This window comes from Ips typographus, linkage group LG8 (assembly GCF_016097725.1).
Source record: "Ips typographus isolate SLU linkage group LG8, UJ_Ityp_2.0, whole genome shotgun sequence".
NCBI lineage: Eukaryota > Metazoa > Arthropoda > Insecta > Coleoptera > Curculionidae > Ips > Ips typographus.
Window position 1 is genome coordinate 5198018 of NC_138429.1, and position 22439 is coordinate 5220456.

The following is a 22439-nucleotide window of genomic DNA, read 5'->3' on the forward strand; positions in this document are numbered from 1 at the left end:
GAAAACTTAAGACAAACTATGTAACTGAAAACTCATAACATCATATAAAAACGTAACAACAAATGTATAATTTTTTTATTGTAATATTTCAATGTTAAAACTGCACAGATTTCTTATGGAAAGGAAAATTTTAGTTACTCCTTGAACTATTGCAACCTAATTAACAGCATTGCAGATAAGGGAAATCAATTTAAACTCTCCAATCCATTTTTTATGAAATAATTAATGACCTAATCTCGATTTCTTGATACCGTATCGGACTAGATTTTCGGGTGATTAAAACATGAATTAAGTATGCCGGGGATTAGGTTGGCGTAATTAATCTATAAATTTCAGACTAATTTTGATGATTATACACATACTAAAAAAAGAACAGAAATTTTATTTCAATTATGAAAAGTTGTTCACCCAAAGGATTTTCATTACCTACTAAGAATGTAAAGTTTAACAGAATTTAAACTTTTGGTTTTCGTAGGCAACTCAAAGTAGCTACAACTATTTTATTCTATTCCCTATAGGGAAAGGGTGCATTAAGATTGTGTGTTTACATTATTAGAAGAACGGGGAGAGAGGTTTGGGTTTAATCAACTTTTCAGTAAACTTAGAGAAGTTTTAAATATTTCCTGACAAGTAACAAAAAACCAAAACAAAACTGTGTAAGTAACCTTGTTTGTTGTTTTATACTTTTGGGTGAATAATAATCACAAGACACGGGAAAATTATAAGCAGCTGACTGAATTAATTACAGAGTGATAATCTTGTATTTAGGGGGTTATCTCGTTTCAGAACATGTGACTTGTGTTATCGTACAAAACATTTAAATTCTAATAAAAATTAAACATCTAACTTAGTTATGTTGCAATTTTTGACCGCACAAATTAATCGTAAATGCCAAGTGTTTATTAGTTTAATATGGCCTCGTTTCGCTAAGATAACTGCGTTTTTAAACTAGACACTTATACATATTAAGTTAATTAGTTGAGTTATGGGTTATCTTAATTATTGATTTTTTTTCTGTAGTAAGTAACATTAACCTCCTAGTATGCGGTTTAATTATTACCATTACTCATAGATAGTCCCTGCAGTTAACGTTGACCATTGTTTTAACAAGGGATTCTCACTTCACCTCAAGTGTACTCGCCGTTATATGGAAATTAATCAATAATTCGGGATTTCAAGATACCAAATTCAGCTGAAAAGGAAATCCCCTGTATGAGATCAAAAAACCCAATAACCGCAACAAAGAATTATCTGCCTGCACGTACGTTTACTGGATATAATCATCAAATAACTATTTTACATCAATTGTAAGACAATTTTGGTCCAATAAGGTTTTATCTAAATACTAGAGCAAGTTTGAACTAGAAATTTATGCTGATTTATTCTAGAAACATTAGAGAGGGTAATCTATGGAAATTTCTGCTACAACACATTGAAACTCAGTCAGCTTCATGAAAATATTAACCAAAGTAATATTTACCACCTATACTCTATACTGCCAGAATTTTTTAAAAATATTGTATTTTAGCAACAATTGCAAAGTATTTTTGTAGTAATATTTAGTATTTTTTCTTCTATAGTTATTATAGTCATTCTAAAGTATATTTTGCTACAAAAAAATAAGGCAACGTGTTGATCACGCAATTTTGAAACACCTTGTATAATTAAAATTTGTCTACAAACATAGTAGACATTCACATATCTACAACTTTTGTATTTAAAGTTTTCTTCTAAAAAGAAATATGAAGCTTTTAATAAAGTGCTCTAAACTAAATCAATAGAGCTTAATCGACAAAAAAAAATTGATGATTGATTTGAAAGGTGATTTGACACATAATTTTGAGACACCCTGTGTAATTTATCTAAAAATATAGTAGACATTCGTATCTACAACTTTCGAAGTTAAAGTTTACTTTTAAAACGAAAAATTAAGTTTATAATGAACTGTTTTAAATCCAATCAATAAAGCTTATTAGACAAAAAAAATTGACGATTGATTTAAAAATTGATTAGCTACATAATTTTGAGACACCTTGTATAATTTATCTAAAAATACCGTAGACATTCGTATCTACAACTTTTGAATTTAAAGTTTACTTCTAAAAAGACAAATCAAGCATTTAATGAACTGCTCTAAATACAATCAATAGAGCTTAATAGACAAAAAAAGCAATAAACGTTATTAGCTATGCAATTTTAAAACACTCTGTCTAATTAAAATTTGTCTACAAATATAGTAAACAATCGTATCTACAATTTTCGTATTTCAAGTTATTTTCTAAAACTAAAAATAAAGCTTGTAATTCGATTCAGTCTAAATTTGATCAGTAGTATTACATAAAGTACCTTATAATGCTACTTCTAAATATTTTTTCCACTCGGGTACGGTAAAGTGCACTTTTTCGCAATCATTTTAGTGTGGGAACAAGTACTTTCCCGCAACAGATGCGGTAAAGTTACGTTTGCTGTAAAATATCTAACTACTAAGGAAAAGCTACTTTTCCGCACTATTTTTTTTTTCAAAAATACACATTTGTTAAATCTAAACTAAAATAAACATAAACTTTTAATCATCTTGACAAACACAGACTTTCATTTTAGTAATCGTGCTAAAAATTTTTGCACATGCGGAAAGTGTCTTTTTCTATAAGCGTGCGCGAATGATAACATTCCCGTACTATTATTGTTCTGGAAATATAAACTTTCCCGCACTAGTGCGAAAAGAAATAATTTTTCCATATAATTCAATCATTTATTATTAATATTGGTAACAAAAGTAGATTAGGAGTAATTCATCACACATCACACCCATTTATAGTAATCTTAGTTTGTAGTATGTGCTGTTATATTTTGGTTAGATACATAATATAAATATGTATAAATTCACTATTATTAAAAATGTATTTTTCAATTATTGGAAAACGCTTCAGTCAGTCAGCGCGCGGGAAAGTAGTATAACTATTTCCGCCTTTTAACTGCAGTCTCGTGCGGAAAAGTAACTATTACCCACTTCCTTTAAACAACTTATCTACAAACGGGAATAAAAAAGCAGATGAACCAAACTATAGTCAGTCGAAAGTAAAGATTGTTTAATGATTTTATGAATATTTTGGCAACAGCTAATCCAAAAACACTCTTAAGACCGTTTCTATGTCAGTTAACTTATATTTCATGAAAAGTACTTTTTTAAGAACATTTCCCTAGTCTATAAATAATTCCTGAAAACCATTTTGCATAAAGCACTACAGCCTGCAGATAAATGAATTTTTTATTATCAGCAGCAGGATAGAGCTTCAAAGTAATGTTCATATATTGTCATAATGTAGCCACAATTCATACAATTTTTTGAGTATCATTGAATTATCAGAATAGACACTACTCTATAATTTATAGAGTCTTGGAAGAGAAAAGTAAATTTGGATTCAGCTCGGTATGGAAAAAAGCAATGAATATTCATGAGATATATTCTTTATTCCTTGTTTAACATTTTAACTCGATGAAATTTAAATGTACAATTTGCTGAATGATTAATGTATTTAGTTTATTCCAATACGGTGTCAAGAGTGTTAAACTGATTTTTGTGATTAATTATTATTTGTTAGTTTAGAAGAATTTTAAATATTTTGCATTTTTAAAACAATAAAATCATAAAATTAGTTTTATTCCAAGTATCGGACTTATCAAAAAAAGTACCGAATTTTTATAGGATAGTCTTGTTATCTTAAACTTTTACAAATACTCTTAACGGTTATGGTTGCGCGGCGATTTTCCGATTTATTGTCGAATGACTAACAATATCCACATCCTTCAATAAGTTATAAAGCGCTTAGCCTAGGAGAATTCGTGTGACTCTTCAATCGGTGTCCAAATAACGCTGAGAAGTGATTGTTCTTCAGTTTCGTATCGTCAGAAACAATTAATTATTGATACTTGACAGTGTTTAACAAAAATGGAGGACATTTTTGCTTGTGCAAAAAATCGGAAACCGAAAGCAACTTGTTTGAAAAATCATTCAAATCCCGACATAGCCTGTTACGACATTTTGCATAATAAGGCTGAGGTAAGTGTTAATTAGCTACAATCATTTGAGTTTTTTTTAACGATTATGTTTATTATCGGAAATTACTGCAGTTAATAGTTGTAAAAAATTAATTACTTTAACAGAATGCATTTTAAGGGTTTAAAAACGAGAAGAATTTATTTTTTTCTCGTCTTTGCAAGTTTAAATAACGTTTGAAAATGTTAGCTTTGTATAACAAAATTTCGTTGCAAGTAAGAGGATCACCTCCCTAAAACTTATTTCTAGTGAAAAAACACATTTTCTTATATTTTTTCATTTATTGTAACATGTTTTTGAGAAATTCTGTAGTAAATTTTATAATCTACCATTTTGGACGAGTTTGTGTGCTAAATAATGGTTAAATTTTGTCTTTTGTACTAAAAAAATTGAAAAGAAAATTGCATTGCTTTTATAATACTCAAACTCTATAAAACATGTTTTCAATTAAAAAACTGCAATTTTTGAATGTTTTCAATTTGGGTGAACATTTCTAAAGTGACTAATTACACTAAATGGGAAAAAAGATGCAAATATAATATAAATTAGATCCAGAAATTTACTAGATTCAAGTTAAAATATAATTGCTTTTAAAGTTGTTTTTACTGAGCAAAGTAACTGTCCTTAGTTTAAAAAAGTTAACAGTTTATTAACAATGCTAATTATTTAATAGTAGAATAAGAGTAAAAACTAATGGTTATGTTTTCTTTTGTTGTTTGTTCAACAATAGTAAACATTTTTTAAAATTATTAAATGCAGACAGTTTGGAATCATTGATATGGAGATGACCTCTGAACAGACACAATGGTTAATCGACCTTTACATATAATAATTAATGACCAGTTTTTTAGCACAATGTCTGTAAATCTCGTTTCATTAGTAATAATATATCTCGTTTAATAATAATAATAATTTTCTAGTTATAAGGACTGGAGCATATTTGTGAAGATAAACATGATACGTATATGTATACAGGGTGTTACAGGTTTTAATACTACTACGTCTAAAAATGACTGCTAAAGTATTATTATTTGTTTAATTTTTTTTTAATTGTTTTTGAGATATTTAGCTGAAATTTGGACTATATGCCCAATTGGGTAGGCCAGCTTGTTAAAAAATTCATAAGAAACTTTTTTAGGGTTTGGGCATCCTATTTTTCTGATCTGAAATTCTTCTTTATTTTAGAAACTTCATTGTTTCTTTCATTTTTTTTATACCTGTCACAGTTTCCGAACAAATTACAAATTTGTGTTACAAATTCGATGCATTAGCATTGCTATCTAAGAAACTGATAGAGCGTTAGTTAAATAGAGGAAAAGTTGCGCATTTTATTGCTGATTAATTTGGTAAAAAAAAATTCAAAAAATTTTCATTACATACATCTGAAGATATCCGACAAAAACCAAAAAAGTCAAATTTCTATTTATACCACTTTATTAGTGATTATTTTGGAAAATTTCTAAGCACTTTTTTGTGCTATTCAAGAAATTAATGTTAGTTTTTAGCTCTGGCGTTTCGTTTTTTAGATACCATCATCTACTTGAAATTTTCAAATACGGACCTGGACTTTTTATTTCGTTTTTTAGTAGCTATAGACCTCCTGAAATTAATGATGTGTCACACTTAGCAAAGAAATATACCTAGTGTATTATAAACCTCTACTCTAAGCATTGAACTAAAGCTCTATCAACTATAGTTTCTGAGATAATTTGTAACACCCTGTATAGCAAAAATCAATGTAAAATGGAGTAACCTACCAGTCTAATATAGAAAAAAAAGTTTTGAATGTAATGTTTGTTTCTTTATTTGTCAAATTCACAATACTTACCTTTCTGTGGCGACGTAAACTTCATAGTGTTTTTGATTTCTATTATATGGTTGCGTCATTTCAATTTACTTTGATTTTTGCTATAGCTGTCAAATTGTACAATAGCAAGTGACGGTTATTGTCACGTTGACACTAAATGATAATTTGAATCCTACTTGAAAAAAAAATTATTATAAAAAAGTATAGTATAATAATGATTGACAAACTTTATCTTTGTGAGTAATAGCTATCATTACATGCTCGTTGAATACTATTATTTTGACAGATGCCAAAAATGTACAGTAAAAAAATGACACCTTCAGGTTAGGAACTTTTGAAAATGTAATTTTTAAACGTCGATATCTCAAAAACCGTTGTAGATTGATGATAGATAATGCCTCTTCTACAATGGACGCAACATAAACATAAAGTTAATTTTTTCAATTTCTATTAATATAATCTTATGTTATAATTAGTTGAAATCCGTGGGCCAAAGCCAAATGCTTGTTTTTCTAAGGAATTGCAAAATAAACTTGAGTTTGACGAAAATTAAGTTTTGCGTTTATGTTTATGTGATTCTTATGTTACGTGCATTGTGAAAGATGCATAAGAGATATTTGAAATTAATAGGAGTATTAAAAAATATTATAATATTTAGGGTGTTTTATTAATTTAAAATAAGCAAGTTGGTACCTAATTTCAGTAAAACCGGAGATGCAATAATATTAATTTTAGTTGGGCTGACTTTACTAGATTTCCAAATTACTTACCTATTTACCTATAATTGTGTTAATACCAAAACACAATTTTTTTCTTGTACAAATTAGTCACATTTGCAATAATAAAACATTTTCAGAAAATTCAGATTTTATGCTGGTCAAAATGTTCTGGTCTGTTTTTTTTTCAGTGTTTAAAAGTAATTTCTTATGATAATTTTCTTTTCTCCAACTATGTCTATAATTCTGATTAACCTGCACTACCCTCTATTTTTCCAACTTAAAAATAAACAAATCTCCCTCTAAACAATCATAATCTTTTGATCTGATCCTCTAACATCATTTAATGAATAAATAAAGTAGAAAATAACGGGGAGTTATCTATTTTTTAGAGAATTGTAGTATCAGTTGTGCAAATATTGAACGTTTAGTATAAAAGTTCTGAATCTGCAAAATAAACACGATTACAAATAGGCTTTAGGAGCACGTACAAGTTGGGGAAAACCCATAGTAAATATGTTTTTTCTTTTTAATAAGTTTACAAAATGCAGTGTAAATCCAATGAATAATTCGAATAATACATGAGAAAGCATTTTACTTAGCAAAGATGACTGGATTTTGGCAAATAAATTAAAACAATAGGGTTTTTCCATATTGTGAACGACATTTGGAATCATTATATTTCCTACAGTAAAAATAAATAAAAGTTCATACAAGGTATTGATTTGACTTGTTTGATTAATACAACATACAGTGTGTCCCAAATTGGTCAGTTAAATGGGGAAATTTTAGAGAATTTTATGTGAAACTTTTTTCCGGTTTCTTGATTGATTGAAACACTCTTTAACAAAGCCAAAGAGAGTTTTAAAACTAAGACATTATTAAGGCCCTTATACACGAGATCCCAATACATGCATCACCAATTTGGACCACACTGTATAAATGCTAGCAAAAATTAATCAGTTGAGCGCAGTGTAATGACGTAAACTTTATAGGCAATAACTTTATATTAATCGCATCAGCCAATTAAAAATGTATTGTAAAAGCTTTTGGGGTCAAAATGTCTTTACGACTCGTAAGAGGATAATGATTTAATTTATTTAATCTAAACTTAAATATAGTATCGTGTAAACTGACCTATATCTAATAATTTTACCATTAAGCTCTTTAATGCAAATAATTGTTTACGAAAACAATTTCTTCGGAAATTAATTACAAATTTAATTATCCTCAACTAGTTAAAATTATTGATGAGTTTTTAATAATATTGAAGTTGTTTCAGTTTGAAAAACTAGCCATAAAAGTGACATGGTTGCCTTAAGGCATTGCAAAAGATTATAATATTCAAACTGCTAATATTACCACTGGGAATCAACAAACACCGAGTACCCTTGTTTTAATTACCAAAGTTTGTAGGCAAATTACGTGGTAAATGCCAGGCCGACCAATTTCCTACACTATAAATATGAAAAATAAGCGGTTTTCATAATCATTGTCTCCTAGGAACGTTTAGATAGTAGTAAAATTTTAACCTATCAATTCCAGTTTTCCAATACGAAATCCGTTAATATGCAACTCTTTTGTAAACAAAAAACTCACCACTTTTATCTAGGGTTTGTTGGAGTTTTATTGTGCCTACCCATAAACAAACAAATGCTCATGAGTCCCTTAGATGCTGTTAAAGTGGAAGATTGGACGGACTACAAGAATATCGTAAAAAAAGGTAGACGTCCTAAAACTGGGTGTTATCGTAAACTTTTCTAAAAAATAACTGTGAAATGTTAAAGTTTTATTAGAAAATTGGACAAAAAGGAGGTTTACTTTACATTTTACACTAAGTCTCTAAAAACGACAACCACAAAACGAAGTAAAGAATAAAACAAAATGTATGTATGATTATCAAATAATTCCAGAATCAGTGAATGTAAAAATAGATTAGACTTAGAAATTTATAGATTAGAAAAAAAAGCTACAATAAAACTAAAAAAAAATATGATCAAATATTAAAAGCAGTGTAGTCTGAGGAATATGAAAATAAGCTATCGGACAACAAGAATAAATGTATGTGGACAAATTGCAGAGAGATAACCGAGGGTAAACCGATGGGGCATTATGGTGTACAAACTTTAGGAATGAATGGGCATTACTGGAGGTACATTGGTATTTTGAAAACTATTAATAGAATTAGGAACGTTTAAATTATATTATAAAAAACATTTATAAAATACTTTTTTCTTTACTTCTATCATTCAAATTTAAACATAAATAAAGTTTGGTAATTTCAATGAATTCCGTTGGAATACAATGAGATATTAAGAATTTTGTAATTTTACTTTTACAAATTTTCACGTTCTCTAGCGACCCTAACCCATCAACTTTTATATGTCAATAGAAAGCTTATGTCATTGCCTATACAATGACGTATAAAAGTTTATACAAAGTGTGGAAAATAATCTAGTTATTGACGATTGAACGAAATAATGCACCAAAAAAGTCATGAAAAATTAGTTAATTTTGACACCCTCTAGCGACCAAACCGTCTAACCTATCCATTCAAATTGCAAGACTGTTAGAAAGCTTATTTCATTGGCTATCCATTGACGTATAAAACACTACTAAAAATGGTACAAATAACCGAGTTATTGAAGATTGAACAAAAGGTTGCGCGAAAAAAAATTGGTCAAAGTTGACGCCCTCTAGTGGCTAAACGGTACCACTAACCAACCGACTTTTTGACTGGTTAGGGCTAATTTGACCCTGGAAAATTGGGAAAATACGGTTACACGAGCTACTGGGTCTACTACGATGTAATGCATAGAAATTTCTTAAAAAACCGATTTTGCAAATGACAATTTTTAAGGGTCAAATTTGCCTGAAACCCCACCCTATTCCAATGGGTTTTGCGTTATGTTGGCCACTTAGAGCAAGCGAAAATCGACTTTAATGATTTTATTTCTACAGTCTTGCTACGGCTCTAAATTTGACACTCACTGTGCTAGGTTTGTGTCAAATATCAGGGCCGTACCTGACCAATTTAAAAAAAAATCCCTCAAGAGTGGTTACAGTCAAAAAAGGCGTTTAGTTAGCTTTGGAGCCCTCTGGCGGCCAAACGAAGCACCCTATCAACACAAACGGCCATATTTTTGGAACGTCCATTATATTTTCTATCCATTGACATATAAAAGTCTATACAAAGTGTTGCAAATAACCGAGTTGTTTGACAATAAAGACAGTTTTGACCGAATTTGACAGCTACCACTTGATGATGAATGATTTTTGACATTATTTTGACATTACTGTCAAAAATTTAGTGATAAACTTATAAAAGTAGTTGGTGTTGTATTTATTATAATTATAATTTATAAGTGATAGAAAAAGTATTATAATGCACTTTATATCTCCATTGGTGTAAATTTTCACCTTAAAACATCAAGAAAATGACATTTTGTATTAGAAAATTCCCTTACAATCAACCATAAAACATTGAATTAAACCTTGTCAATCAGGTTTGCTGTTTGAATTGAAATGAATGCACAGAATTTAACAGTCCATGACTTGGATATTTTTACAGTTACAGAGTGGTTCAAAATACCAATTTGTAGCACTTGAAATGCTTATTTGACCACCCCAAAATAGTTAAAATAACCGAGTAATCAAAAAAATACTCAGTAACTTTAATTTTGCTATTAAATTGATTGAGTTGATTTAATTGATCCCTAAATTATAGTATAGCCCTTATTAGTCTTTTTTTGTATGTAAACAGTGTACATTCTTGCTGTCTTGCCAAAATATTACAATGTAAGTATGCACAAAAATTTAATAGTCGGTGTTTATCATTTTGTTTGATTTTGAGGTTAGAAAATTTTATTTATAAATAAATGCGGAAACCAGAACAAACAGTAAATATTTCATTTTATTGTCCAATAGTTCAATAGCAAAATTATATAACTAACACAGTCAATGAATTCAACTAAGTGTCTGACAACGTGACAACACTGCAACAAATTTTTCGCCAACTATACTTTTTACTGTCTTTGTCCCTCGCATGCAATTATAAATGTTTCTCTGTTTATTGTGTCATATTTATTTTATTGGTGCAAACTATTCTGGGCTTTTTAGGTTGTACAATTTACGTTTATGACATCCTTTATAATAAAATTTAATTTCGTATTATTAGGGTTTTCAAAGCTTCCACAATGAAAATACAATATTAGTTTAATACTCAATACTGCTAATATCAGGGAATATTTATTTTCTATATCATTAAAACGCTACTGTGTACTAATTTTGTAATACCCAGTTAATAATGATGATAAAATATATTTTATTGTAACTAAATTTACTTCTATAAAGCAATAAAAAGTTGTTAAAAGACACTTAGACTTTGTGCTCTATAGAAACGGGTTGCCTCTTTTATTTGTAAATATTACAGATAGAGCGCAACCTGCCCTCATCTTTAAATGCATGAGTTGGTAACATTTTTACCTTTTATTTTAAATTCGCGTTGACACTTTCCATAATGTGCTTGCAACAGCGATTTTTCCAGTCTCCTTTGTGGGTCAAGATTAACCTATTTTTCTTTAAATTAAATATCAAAAAACCCTTGATAATACAAATTTGTTTTTTATTTCAGAACGGTCCATGTTCTCCCCAAGTATGTTTGGGCAGTGTCATGAGCCAACAAGGCAAACAAGATACACCAAGATCGACAAAAGAAGTTCTTCGACATGCCAAAGACTTCCTAGAGCAATACTTCACTTCAATAAGACGGTAAGACAGAAAATGTGAAGTGGCAGGGTGAAAATGTTTTGTAGTCAAAACCGCACAAACAATTGCATTTGCATAATACTTCAGGGAAATTCCGCGAAAGCTATACGTTTTATAGATTTTAAGAACTATTGATAAAGCAGGTAACTGGAGCGAAAGCGTACTTTTGCACCCATTGTTTCCAGAAATGAGAGGTTTTCAATGCTTTCCAAGAGAGAGAGAATGTCAAGGCTTCGAAGTGGTTTCTCTAGTTTTCTCTCAAAACAATATTCATAATTTCAACTTTGAAAATAGAAACAGAAATGATAATCACTGTTAGTTAACTTTATTTTATTCAAGAGTAAATTAAATTACCTGAATAGCAGATTTTGTGACATTTTTATCCGATTGGATATGACAAAACAATGTGAGAGATTGGAAAGTGTGTAAAAGTCGATATTAATTAATATTTCCCTATATTCATTTTGACAAAAAAAAGGGTCCTCTACGTGAAAAGTTTCCAAATTAAGGGATTTAAAATGTTGCCACAACGTAATGAATTAGATCAATTTGAACAACCCCACTCAAAAAAAAAATCAGTCAGAGGAAATATGCGTAATTATTGCTCTTTCACAAACACAAGGAATGTTAAGAGTGTACCCAGACAGAAGTATTTAATAAGATGTCAAAATTAATGGAAATTGGATATCGAAGAGAAAAATATTTTCTTCAAACTACTCTATCAAAACCACGTAATTGCTAGGCTTTGTGTATCGCACTCGACAATATCCTTCACTTTTGTTAGAGACCTCAAAAAGTAAGGAATTCATACTTGACTGCACCAAAATAGAGGACTTTTATAGATTTAAGGTAACTCGTTGGTTTGTTATTACTGTTATCAAGTGTGTCATTCATGTAAGTGTTATCCAAGTTTCTTCGACCAATAACGACATTATTGATATTACCACGTGTTTAGAGCAGTAAACTTTAAAGTTAAATACATCCAATAGAACGAGCAACCCTATACTTTATTACCGGAATAATCAAATTGCTTGAAGCTACATACTCGAAGAGAGATACAACCAAAACCATTACTTAGCGTATCACACATTAATATTAAAGATAAATACCTGGTTTGTCGCAATATTTTCTTTCGCTCAAAATTCGGGACACTGTTGGCTCATAAAATTGGTTAACCCACATGTACGCTCTAAAAAAATTGAGTGGAAAATCATTTTTCTACGAGCGTGCGCGAATGATAACATTCCCGCACTATTTTTGTTCTCGAAATATAGACTTTCCTGCACTAGTGCGTAAAGATTTTTCCGCACTAGGGTGGACAAATTAGATTATGTTAATTTATGTATCATATTCAAAATTATTATTCCACATAATAATTGTACATTTATTATTAATATTTGTAACAAGTAGATTAGAGGTAATTCATCACATCAATAACCCAATTAAGCTTGTCAAGTTTGTAGGTTTTCCTTTTTTGGTGTTTCTTTTTTCAATTATTGGAAACCCTCATAGAAAAAATGTTGTTCCTATCACGTGCGTAATGTGCCTTTCCCGCACTCGACTTCAGTCAGCGTTCGGGAAGGTATCACTTTCCGCACTTGTTAGGAAAATAACTATTTCTTTGGTTGAAACGTAGGTCGATCTAGTTTTAGTTGGAAAAGCGAACATTTAAAAACAATGAATTTATACATGATTGTTTGAGGGTATCGTAAAGTCAAAATATGAATGTTATCAAATGGCTTTTCCCTTGTTGCAATTTGCAAAATTATGTGTTTCAATTAAATTTTAAAACAAAACGCAAGTCGAGGTTTTTATTTAAAATTTAATTTGCAATGGTGAATGTAACACAAGTAAATGTTTAATAACCATTAGAGAGTTGCGATTTTTTAGAATCAAATTCCATTAGGAATCAAAAGCTTCATCAATTATTCAAAACAAAACCAAAACGACTTAATAACGCATAAAAAGTTTGGAGAGTGCTCGTCCCAGAAACTTTTTTAGGATTTTTAAAAGGCCTTAAGGGTAAGGTAAATAAAGCTTAAGCTACTTACCAGATCCACAAGATTATTTTTGGGTTAGACGCGACAAGAATTGCTCAATTGAATATGTATTTCAAATTTATGTTTGGATAAACGAAAAATCGTTTTTATAACCCAAAGTTTGTTTGTTTTGTTTTTTCTGGGCATCTGGCAACGTCAGAACCTATCTGGAATTTAACATTTGTCAGAAATTATCTGGTATTGTCACAAGCTCTTTGATATTATCGGGCATTAACAAAAGCTATCTGGCATTGCCAGAAACTATATGGTTTTGTCAAAAGCTATCTGAAACTGCCAAAAGTTTTCTTGCAATGTCAGAACCTATCTGGCATTTCCAGAAGCCATCTGACAATTGTCAGAAACTCCTTGGCAATGTCATAACCTATCTGGTATTTTCAGAAGCTATCTGGCACTACCAGAAGCTATCTGGTAATTCCAGAAGCTATTTGGCAATATCAGAACATAACTGGAATTGTCAGAAACTATCTGAAAATGTCAGAACTTATCTGGAATTGCCAGAAACTATTTGACACTGGTCAGAAAGAAGCTATCGGGCAATAACAGAAGCTATCTGGCAATGCCAGAAACTTTCTTACAATTTCTAGAAACTATATGGTTTTGCCAAAAGCTATCTGACAACTGCCAGAAAGTGAATGATATTACCAGAAGCTATTTGGCAATGTCAGAACCTAACTGGCATTGACTGAAACTATCTGACAATTGTCAGAAACTATCTGGCATTGCCAGAAAAAAATGTGCCTGGCCACTCAGAGCCACTGTCATTTGTCAATATTAAAACACAATCATACATATTAAAATATTATAACAGAGACATGAATTATTTTTTATTGATCATTTTTGCTGTATTCCTCATTGTTTTTAACTTGCAAACAGTCCACATTTCTCCTTTATGTGTGGTTTTCCAGTTGCATGTGACTGCAAACGTTTCCGTTTACAATCTGGAAATTTAATCTTTAGTGTGGTATTGTGTGATTTCTGAGATGTGTAATACCGGCTATATATTTTTACTGAAGATTCATGTTGGGTCTTGCAAAGCCACGTGTGACAAGAAACACACGCTTTGAGACATTATTTCTTGATAAGGAACGTCTGGTAATGTTTCGTAAAATTAAAGAATTTTTATTGTCGTTGATATTGTCTACTAAATTGGAATTACTTAAGGTTCACAGAACTGCAAAAATTATTTTTCCATAAGCTTAAAGGCTTCCAGGGAATAATTCACCTGTACAATATTAAAACTCGTTATCTGACTTTATTAAATAGTTTATTATTGAATTATTTATCTTAAGTTAAAAATTGTCTTATTACTTAATGAAAACTCCCTATTGTATAGTATATTTACACTACACTACAACCAGTATTTTAGAACTTTAAACTGTTCAAATGTGTACGAACCACTCTACTGGATTATCGCCAAACCTGGCAAAAACTCTCAAACATAATAATTTTCAAGTTTTTATTGTAAAGCCTCAACATAAACTGTGAAGTCTGCAACTTAATTTGTTAGAGTAGAATTATCATTTAACTAAGAAGGGAAATAAAACAAAGGACATTTAACTACAATTTTCAAGACCCTTGTGGGGAGATTCAGTGACAGCTGGGAACTAACAGTAAATTTTATGGGATTAAGGGCGGTCAAGTCAGCAGGAGCTCGGTCAATTTGATCTTAATGCGAAACTAAGCACTGGACATTCAGCTGATATAAAAATATGTTCCCTTAGTAGATTTGCCCCCAGACACTTAGTTTGCAATTACCTTTTCAACTTTATAGAAAGTTAATCGATTTAAATTTTATTTATGAAGTCCGAACTTAAGCAATTATATTGGAAAAGAAAGTCATTTAATCCAGTTGGGAAACTATGTTCAATCTACTGAATCGCAAAATTCCATTTCACCATCAGTTGATGGGTATTATCTAATTATCTTGCAGAATTGTAGTGTTAGTCAAAAGGTCACCAAATACAAACACACTTTTGCTGTTAAAATATATGCCAGATTTCAGGATTATTTCAACCGAAATCGCCCCATTAATTATTCGAATTCCGTTATCTACACATCCATTAATCCGGCCACATGCACATCAGATATTTCCAGCTTCCCTCCGTTTTTTCAGCTCCCTTTCATTTGGACAAGGGATCCGATTTTTTTTGCGTGACAAACAAAAATACATAAACGAAGGGGTGGATCTAGAAATTCAAAATTTACGGAACTTTCATGGGCACTTCAAATGAAAAATTGGGAGCGGATATCAGGTGAAGACGTTATTTCTCTCATCCAACTGAAAGCAACAATATTTCGCATTGTATATACTTAAAGAGGCAATTATCTTTTTATGATGATTAAGTTCTTGCTTAATTGTTGATTTTACAGTATCACACCACACATTGAAATTTTCTTCTTGTTAGTTTTCTTCCATTTTCTGTGTTTGTGTTACTAATACGACTATCAAATTGTCAAAAGAAATGTTTCACTACATTTCGTCTCAAGGAAAGCAGGAAAGCCGGAAAATGATATTTTCCAGAGATCCCCTTAATGGTTACGAGAATTTACTGACAAAGTAAACTAGTTTAGCAAAACTATGCGCGTACGATCTCTACAGGGTGGTCCAGTTTTAATGTGTCAATAATTCACCATTCGATAGTCCATGAAAAAATAAGTTGACACTATGTCATTTATGTCAAAAACGCTTAAGGAAAATACCGTTCTCCAAATTTCAGTTTAAAAGATCGTTTGTTTTCTAAAACTGGAAAAAATTTGAAACAAGTACTTATGAAATAAATACTCGTAAAAGTAGTTTTTATGTCTACAAATCAATTTCCAATACTAAAAACTTTCAATTTATTTGAAAACTATGACGACTAACTACAAAGACAGTGTTTAAGCCTCTGAAGTCAATTTTCATTGTCTCAAAGTCAATTTACTCAGTTTTCAAGACTAACTGAGTGATCTTTAAATTTGTCCAGAATCTATGAAAACTAACAAACTAAGAAATTTTTTAAGCTTCTTAAGTCAATTTTCACCGTTTCCAAGACAGGTTTTTAGGTTGAATTGGTTTTGAGTCTTTGAACGTAATTATCTCAATTAGCTCGTAAGAGATACTTTCTTTTTCAACTTGAACAGTAAAATTAAAAGAAACTGTAATTTTTGAAAAATATCTAGTGACGTAGAAAATAGGGCGAAAAAATGAAAACCATCTTCCTGCATCTACGCCGCTGCACAATTTTGACAAAAGTGCTTGTTTCAAATTTCAAACACAGTAATGACAAAAAACCGATTTTTTTAAACTGAAATTTGAAGAACTGTATTTTCGTTAGCAAGCATTTTTCAGGAAAATGACATAATAAATGTCAACATATTTTTTGATGGGTGAATTATTAACATTTAGAACTGGACCATCCTGTAAATTTCTTGTGCTCATAACGTTTGAAAATTTTGCAATTGTTGTTAATCGCGTTTTGCATCTTTTTCCGGGCACAAAAATACCGATGAAAAGGCATGTGTGGAAAAGCTGCGATAAGAATTATTATAGAAGTTTTCAAAGACGCTTATAAACCTAACTTAGGATAATTTGGCACACTTTGCGATCAAACTTTTGCTAGCTTACTGTCACTGAGTAACCGTATAATCTCGATGCAGCTAGACAGAATATTTTCCTTTAATATTAGCCTACTAATTAAGTCATATTAAGTTAAAATGGGGTTTCGTTATCTTTGCCCTAAAGCCTTTAAGAAAATTGTTGCAATTTAGCGGGAGTACACCAATATTTATGTACCTACGTGCTCGCTGCGAATCAGTGTTGGCTCGATACATCTTCATTTAGCTTGTGACGACATTGTGTGTTAAAAACCCTCTAAAATTGAGTTTTTATGTTGGGTGCATACAGGGAGGTCATGGGTTTGTTCCAGAAATTGTTCAGATTTTTCTCAGAAGGCGTTAAGTGCCACCCTTTATAAGAGCAACCAAACTGACTGCTCGAACAGCAATTTTCAAAACGTTTCCACAAATTGTTTTGAAAAGTTTATTTGAAATTTTTGTTTCAAAAACTCTCTGACTATTCAGTTTAATGAAATGGGTTTTGTTACAGTGCCCAAAGTCCAGCCCATATATCACGATGGGAACAAGTCCAAAAGGAAGTGGCTTTAACTGGTACTTATCATTTGACGGAGACCGAACTCATTTATGGAGCAAAACTAGCGTGGAGGAATTCAGTGAGATGCATAGGACGTATCCAGTGGTCTAAACTTCAAGTAAGATTAAACTTTGTTTTATGTACCCGTAAATTCGCTTTTATAGTAATTTTTATTTATTTAAATAAACTGCTCGGCAAAAAGAATGGGACAGCAAAATTGTGGATCTTTTTTGAGCGGCAGTTTCTTCAAAATGATTACTCGATTTTAATAATTGTTTTGAGGATTAAAAGGTATTTTCTTTCTTTTTCTGGATTTCCTAAATAATCTTTTTGAAAATTGCCACGGATCCGGGTATACAGGGTGTGACTGAAAAAATGAAAAATTTGGTCTTAAATATTTTTTGGATTTCACAATAACCTTTATCGAGTCTTGTGGTTTATATCTCTAGACGTTTTTGCCAGTTTGACGATTTACAATATTTATTGCAAAGTTTTTACTTAAATTGGGTAGTTTTAAGTGTATTTTTTCTAATCCCGTATTTCTTCCGGAAAAAATCTAAAGAAGTTGTTGAATTTAAAACAAGAGATTTAAAAGTAACCACATCTTAAAAATTTTGCAATAAATTTTGAAAACGGCTTTTAATCGCCAAACTGGCGAAAACATCTAGATATATCAATTGGATTGTTAAACAAATAGTGTGCTTCTTTATCCCATATCATTAATTTCCATTAAAATTACTGAAGATTTATGATAAAACATATGAAATTTAGTAGTTTTAGTTTTAATCCTGAAAAAAATGGTTAAAATGACTCAATTTGAAGATACAGCCGTTCAAAAAAGACCGAAAATGTTGCTGTCCCATATTCTTTTTGACGAGCAGTTTAGTTCAAGAAATGCTACGTTTTAGTGAGTAAAATACCATTTCTCTTATCGGTCAAGTATTATTTAAAAAAAATAAAAATTAATGTAAAATGTTTCATTGCCTAAAAGTAAATATGTTTAGGGATGAAAGTAAAAGTCACTTTGATATCAAAGCAAACGAAAATCTCGAGTTTTTCCACTTTACTTTGAATCTGAAAGAATCAACATTACGCCAGTTTTAAAGCAGATTTTCCTAACATATTACCATGCCAATAGATAAAAAATATTACGTAAATTTAAATGAATCTTTGAACTTGAATTATTGAAAGTGGTTAGTTCCATTTGAAATCAATCAAATCAAGAAAATCCAATGGAAATCACTTGTAGATTTCCTATTTTTGCTAATGGAATTATTTTTTAAAGCTAAAGTTGTATGTAAACAAAATGTAAAAGAACAACACACCCAAATTCCGAAAATCGCAACAACGTACGTCAACGCACGTATAAATTTTGTTAATTAAAAAATTGTATGCTGATCCAGGCTTTGATTTAAGATTAATGATTTTAATTCAATTCTTAATTTAGTCGGTAATGTTATGCCAGTTTATTTTGTAATAATTATTCCAAACGGAATATCTCAGTATACCACAAAAAAACTAAAAACACAAAATAATGAATATTCGTAAAATGTCACAGATGGTACGTACACAGCTAAAACGGATTATTCTAATTCTTTAATCCATTCATTTAGTTGTATATTCCTGCGTTTATACACAATTAATTATACCACAGTCTATACAGTAATTTACTAGTAACATGTCATTTAAGTAGTAGATATTAAGGTATTGCAATTTAAATATTAATTAGAAGAAAAGATAATTCCAAAAACTGGAACTTCTTTTAAACAAAATGAAAAACAAACGACCATTTCTACTAAACTAAAATATTATTATATGTTATACAACAAGACAAATGTAACACAATTTTAAAACTCAATTCCAGTTTATTAAAACTAACAGATAACGAAACGATTATTCAATTTTTTGTTAAGCTAAACTGCTCGTCAAAAAGAATGACACAGCCAAATTTTTGCTTTCTTTTCAGCAGCTGGTTATGCAAATTGACTCGATTTTAATAATTCTTTTGCCGATTATATGAAAATTCCAAAAATCCAGAAAATTGAGTTGAAACCTAACCTAACCTAGTTATGCTTAAATGAACTTGCTTAAATTCTTTTAAAGCACTTTTTTATGCATTGACACAGTTTTTAAGGAATATATCCTTTAGGAAATTCATTAGGGCAAAAATATCCTAATAGAGTCTTCGATAGGATTGAATTTTCTACAACTTTCCTTTTCACGCTTTTTTTATTTTTTTCCCAATAAAGAAGTTACGCTTGGTTGAACTTGTTTAGTGCCTTTTAAAGCTCGTTTTTGTGCTTTGACACAATTTTTAAAAAATATGTCCCTTAAAAGGCCCTTTAGGGCAAAAGTGCCCCAATACAGTCTTGTAGAGGATAAAATTTCTTATAACTATCCTTTCTTACACTTTTTTGATATTTTTCCAAATAACAGAGTTACGTTTGGTTGAACTTGTCTAGGGTCTTTTAAAGCACTTTTTTGTGCTTTGACGCAATTTTTATAATATCTCTCTTAGGAAGCCCCCTAGGGCAAAATGTCCCAATTCAATGTTGTAGAGGATGAAATTTCCAACAAGTTACTGTTTTGATATTTTCTTAAATAACCTAGTTACGCTTAAATGAACTTTTTATCGTATATTGAATATATCCTGTAGAAACTTTATTAGGTCAAAAATATCCTAATACAATCTTCGAGAGGATTAAATTTTCTACAACTTCCTTTTTTACATTTTTTTGAAATTTGTCCAACTAACTGAGTTTGGTTGAATTTGTTTAGAGTCTTTTAAAGCACTTTTTTGTGCTTTTACACAGTTTTTTGTAAATATCTCCCTTAAGAAGGGCAAAAGTGCCTTAATGCAATGTTCTAAAGGATAAAATTTTAAATTAAAAAACTTTTTTTTAATTTTTTTGATATTTTTCCAAATAACCGATTTACATTACAAAACGAAATTTAGCAATACATTTTCTAAACGGTCTTTAATCGTCAAACTAACGAAAACGTCTAGAGATATTAACCACAAGACTTGTTAAGATTAATCTAACAATTTAAAACACAAAAAAATGCAAAAAATAGCGTCCCATTCTTTTTGGTAGTTGAAGGTGTTGTACAACTAAACGATTATTCTATATTTTGCTAAGCTACTTCAGAAAATCTTGCCCTTAGTGTATTTAATAGATTGGTGAAAGTAAATTGGAAAATAAAACACCATTTACAAAAATAATACTGAAAGTTGTAACTTAATCTTCCACCAGAAGTCTTCTGAGTAAGGAAATAACATTTTCGTTGTAGTGTTGTTTTTTCCACCTGTTCCAATTCCCTTTGCGATAAAAATAACATCAGTACCTAGAACATGATTAGAAGCAGTTCAATTTTAATTGAAATCACCAATAGTCAGAAACCTGCAATACAGTTTGGTTGAAAATTTGTGTGTTATAGATTTTAATTGGGATTCCACTCTTTGTAAACACACGTTTGCGGCTCAATTTTGCTAATAAAATACCATACAACTTTTATCAGTGGAATGTATTATAGCAATTATTCAATGTTCCCTTTAAAACAAAATAAGCAAACCTCTGAAGTTAATTTGAATAAATTTCGTGGTTTGGTAGGCAGAGGCACTTTTAACCACAAAGTTGATCTTGTTTAGTAATCTCCCAAAATTATGCTAATGTAAGGTTTTTTGAATTAAAATAATTGTGTATTTAGTATCACGTTTATGTAGAATTACTAAAATCCTGTTTGTAATCAAGATGAAGGTGTAGGTACAAAACTAATTTACAGATATCCTACATCAGCAAAAAGTCTGCACTTCTTGTAACGTCACGCTATCTGCGGATTAGCTGTCCTGATTATTTTCCAATCCTGCACAAGAAAATATTTTACTAAATTAGATTTACTCGAAACTGGAATTGTAGATCGCTTCGGTTTGTTGATTTTATCGAGTAAATTCAATTGAGCAAATTCTAACATACCAGTATACTGAGAAAAGTGTTTAAGTTCAACCGCCAACGTCCTGTTTACTTATTTTTCTAGGTGTGCTTTTCAACGAAATTTTTCTAGTGGGTACATGATACTGTAACGAGTTTTGTTGATTTAACAATCGTTTCTGCTAAATTGCTCCAGGCTCGGACTCATTACGACTTTCCATTTTATTTTTAAGAGACATTTAATTGCGTTACATTTTTTTGTATAAACTGGAAAAAAAAATGAAGCAATTAAAAGGCTGTGGTAGTGTCTACACAGTGATTCTGTGACAGTGACCAAGTGCAGCAGAAATCGAGGAGTATTTTTCAGGCAAATTTTAGTGTACAGGGTGGCCTATTATTTGCTTGTTTTCAGGTGTTTGTAAATGTATCCGAAAGTTTAGTTCATAACTCAAGAAATACTGATTCTATAAAAGTAATACCAACATATTCGTAATCTGCGTAAAAAAGTGCATTAATAATGTAAAAGCTTTTTTCCCCAAACTCTCATAATGTAACGAGGTTACAGGGACTTGTCCAAAATGTCAAAAATTGGAAATTTGACAATTTCAAGAAAACAAAAAACAATAGCAAAATTGTGTTTTTGCAAAAATGCAAAATTGCAATTGCAAAATTGTTTTTTTTTTAATGGTTCTGGCAGTTTTCATATAAAAACAAGCAAATTAGGCCACCCTGAACAATATATTCAAGAATTGGTAAAGAATTAGTGGGAATTAAGGAAATTAACGAGAAATTTGGAGAATTGTTTTGAATATTTGGGGAATTACTAAGCATTAAATCAGCAATCGCGCATGCCTGGCATTATAAATTTTGTTGGAAACTGAGTTGAAAAAATATATTAATTGTTACCATAAATAATCTTAGAAGAACATTTCCGAGTGAAGACAAAACATTAAAAAACAGAGTGAAGAAATCAA

General features: G+C 30.4%; 1 protein-coding gene across 4 annotated transcripts in view; it reads left to right on the plus strand.

Moving 5' to 3' along the window:
- Nos (Nitric oxide synthase) overlaps window positions 1–22439 on the plus strand; it is a 74144-nt gene that overhangs the window by 14627 nt on the left and 37078 nt on the right. For 3 of the 4 annotated variants that reach the window (XM_081985473.1, XM_081985472.1, XM_081985475.1), the window contains 2 exons: window positions 11214–11350; window positions 17492–17654. In XM_081985473.1, coding sequence (XP_081841599.1) covers window positions 11214–11350; window positions 17492–17654 — 300 coding nt within the window. Of the gene's footprint in view, window positions 1–3834; window positions 4061–11213; window positions 11351–17491; window positions 17655–22439 lie in introns of those variants that run through there. The other variant, XM_081985474.1, reaches the window with a different exon arrangement.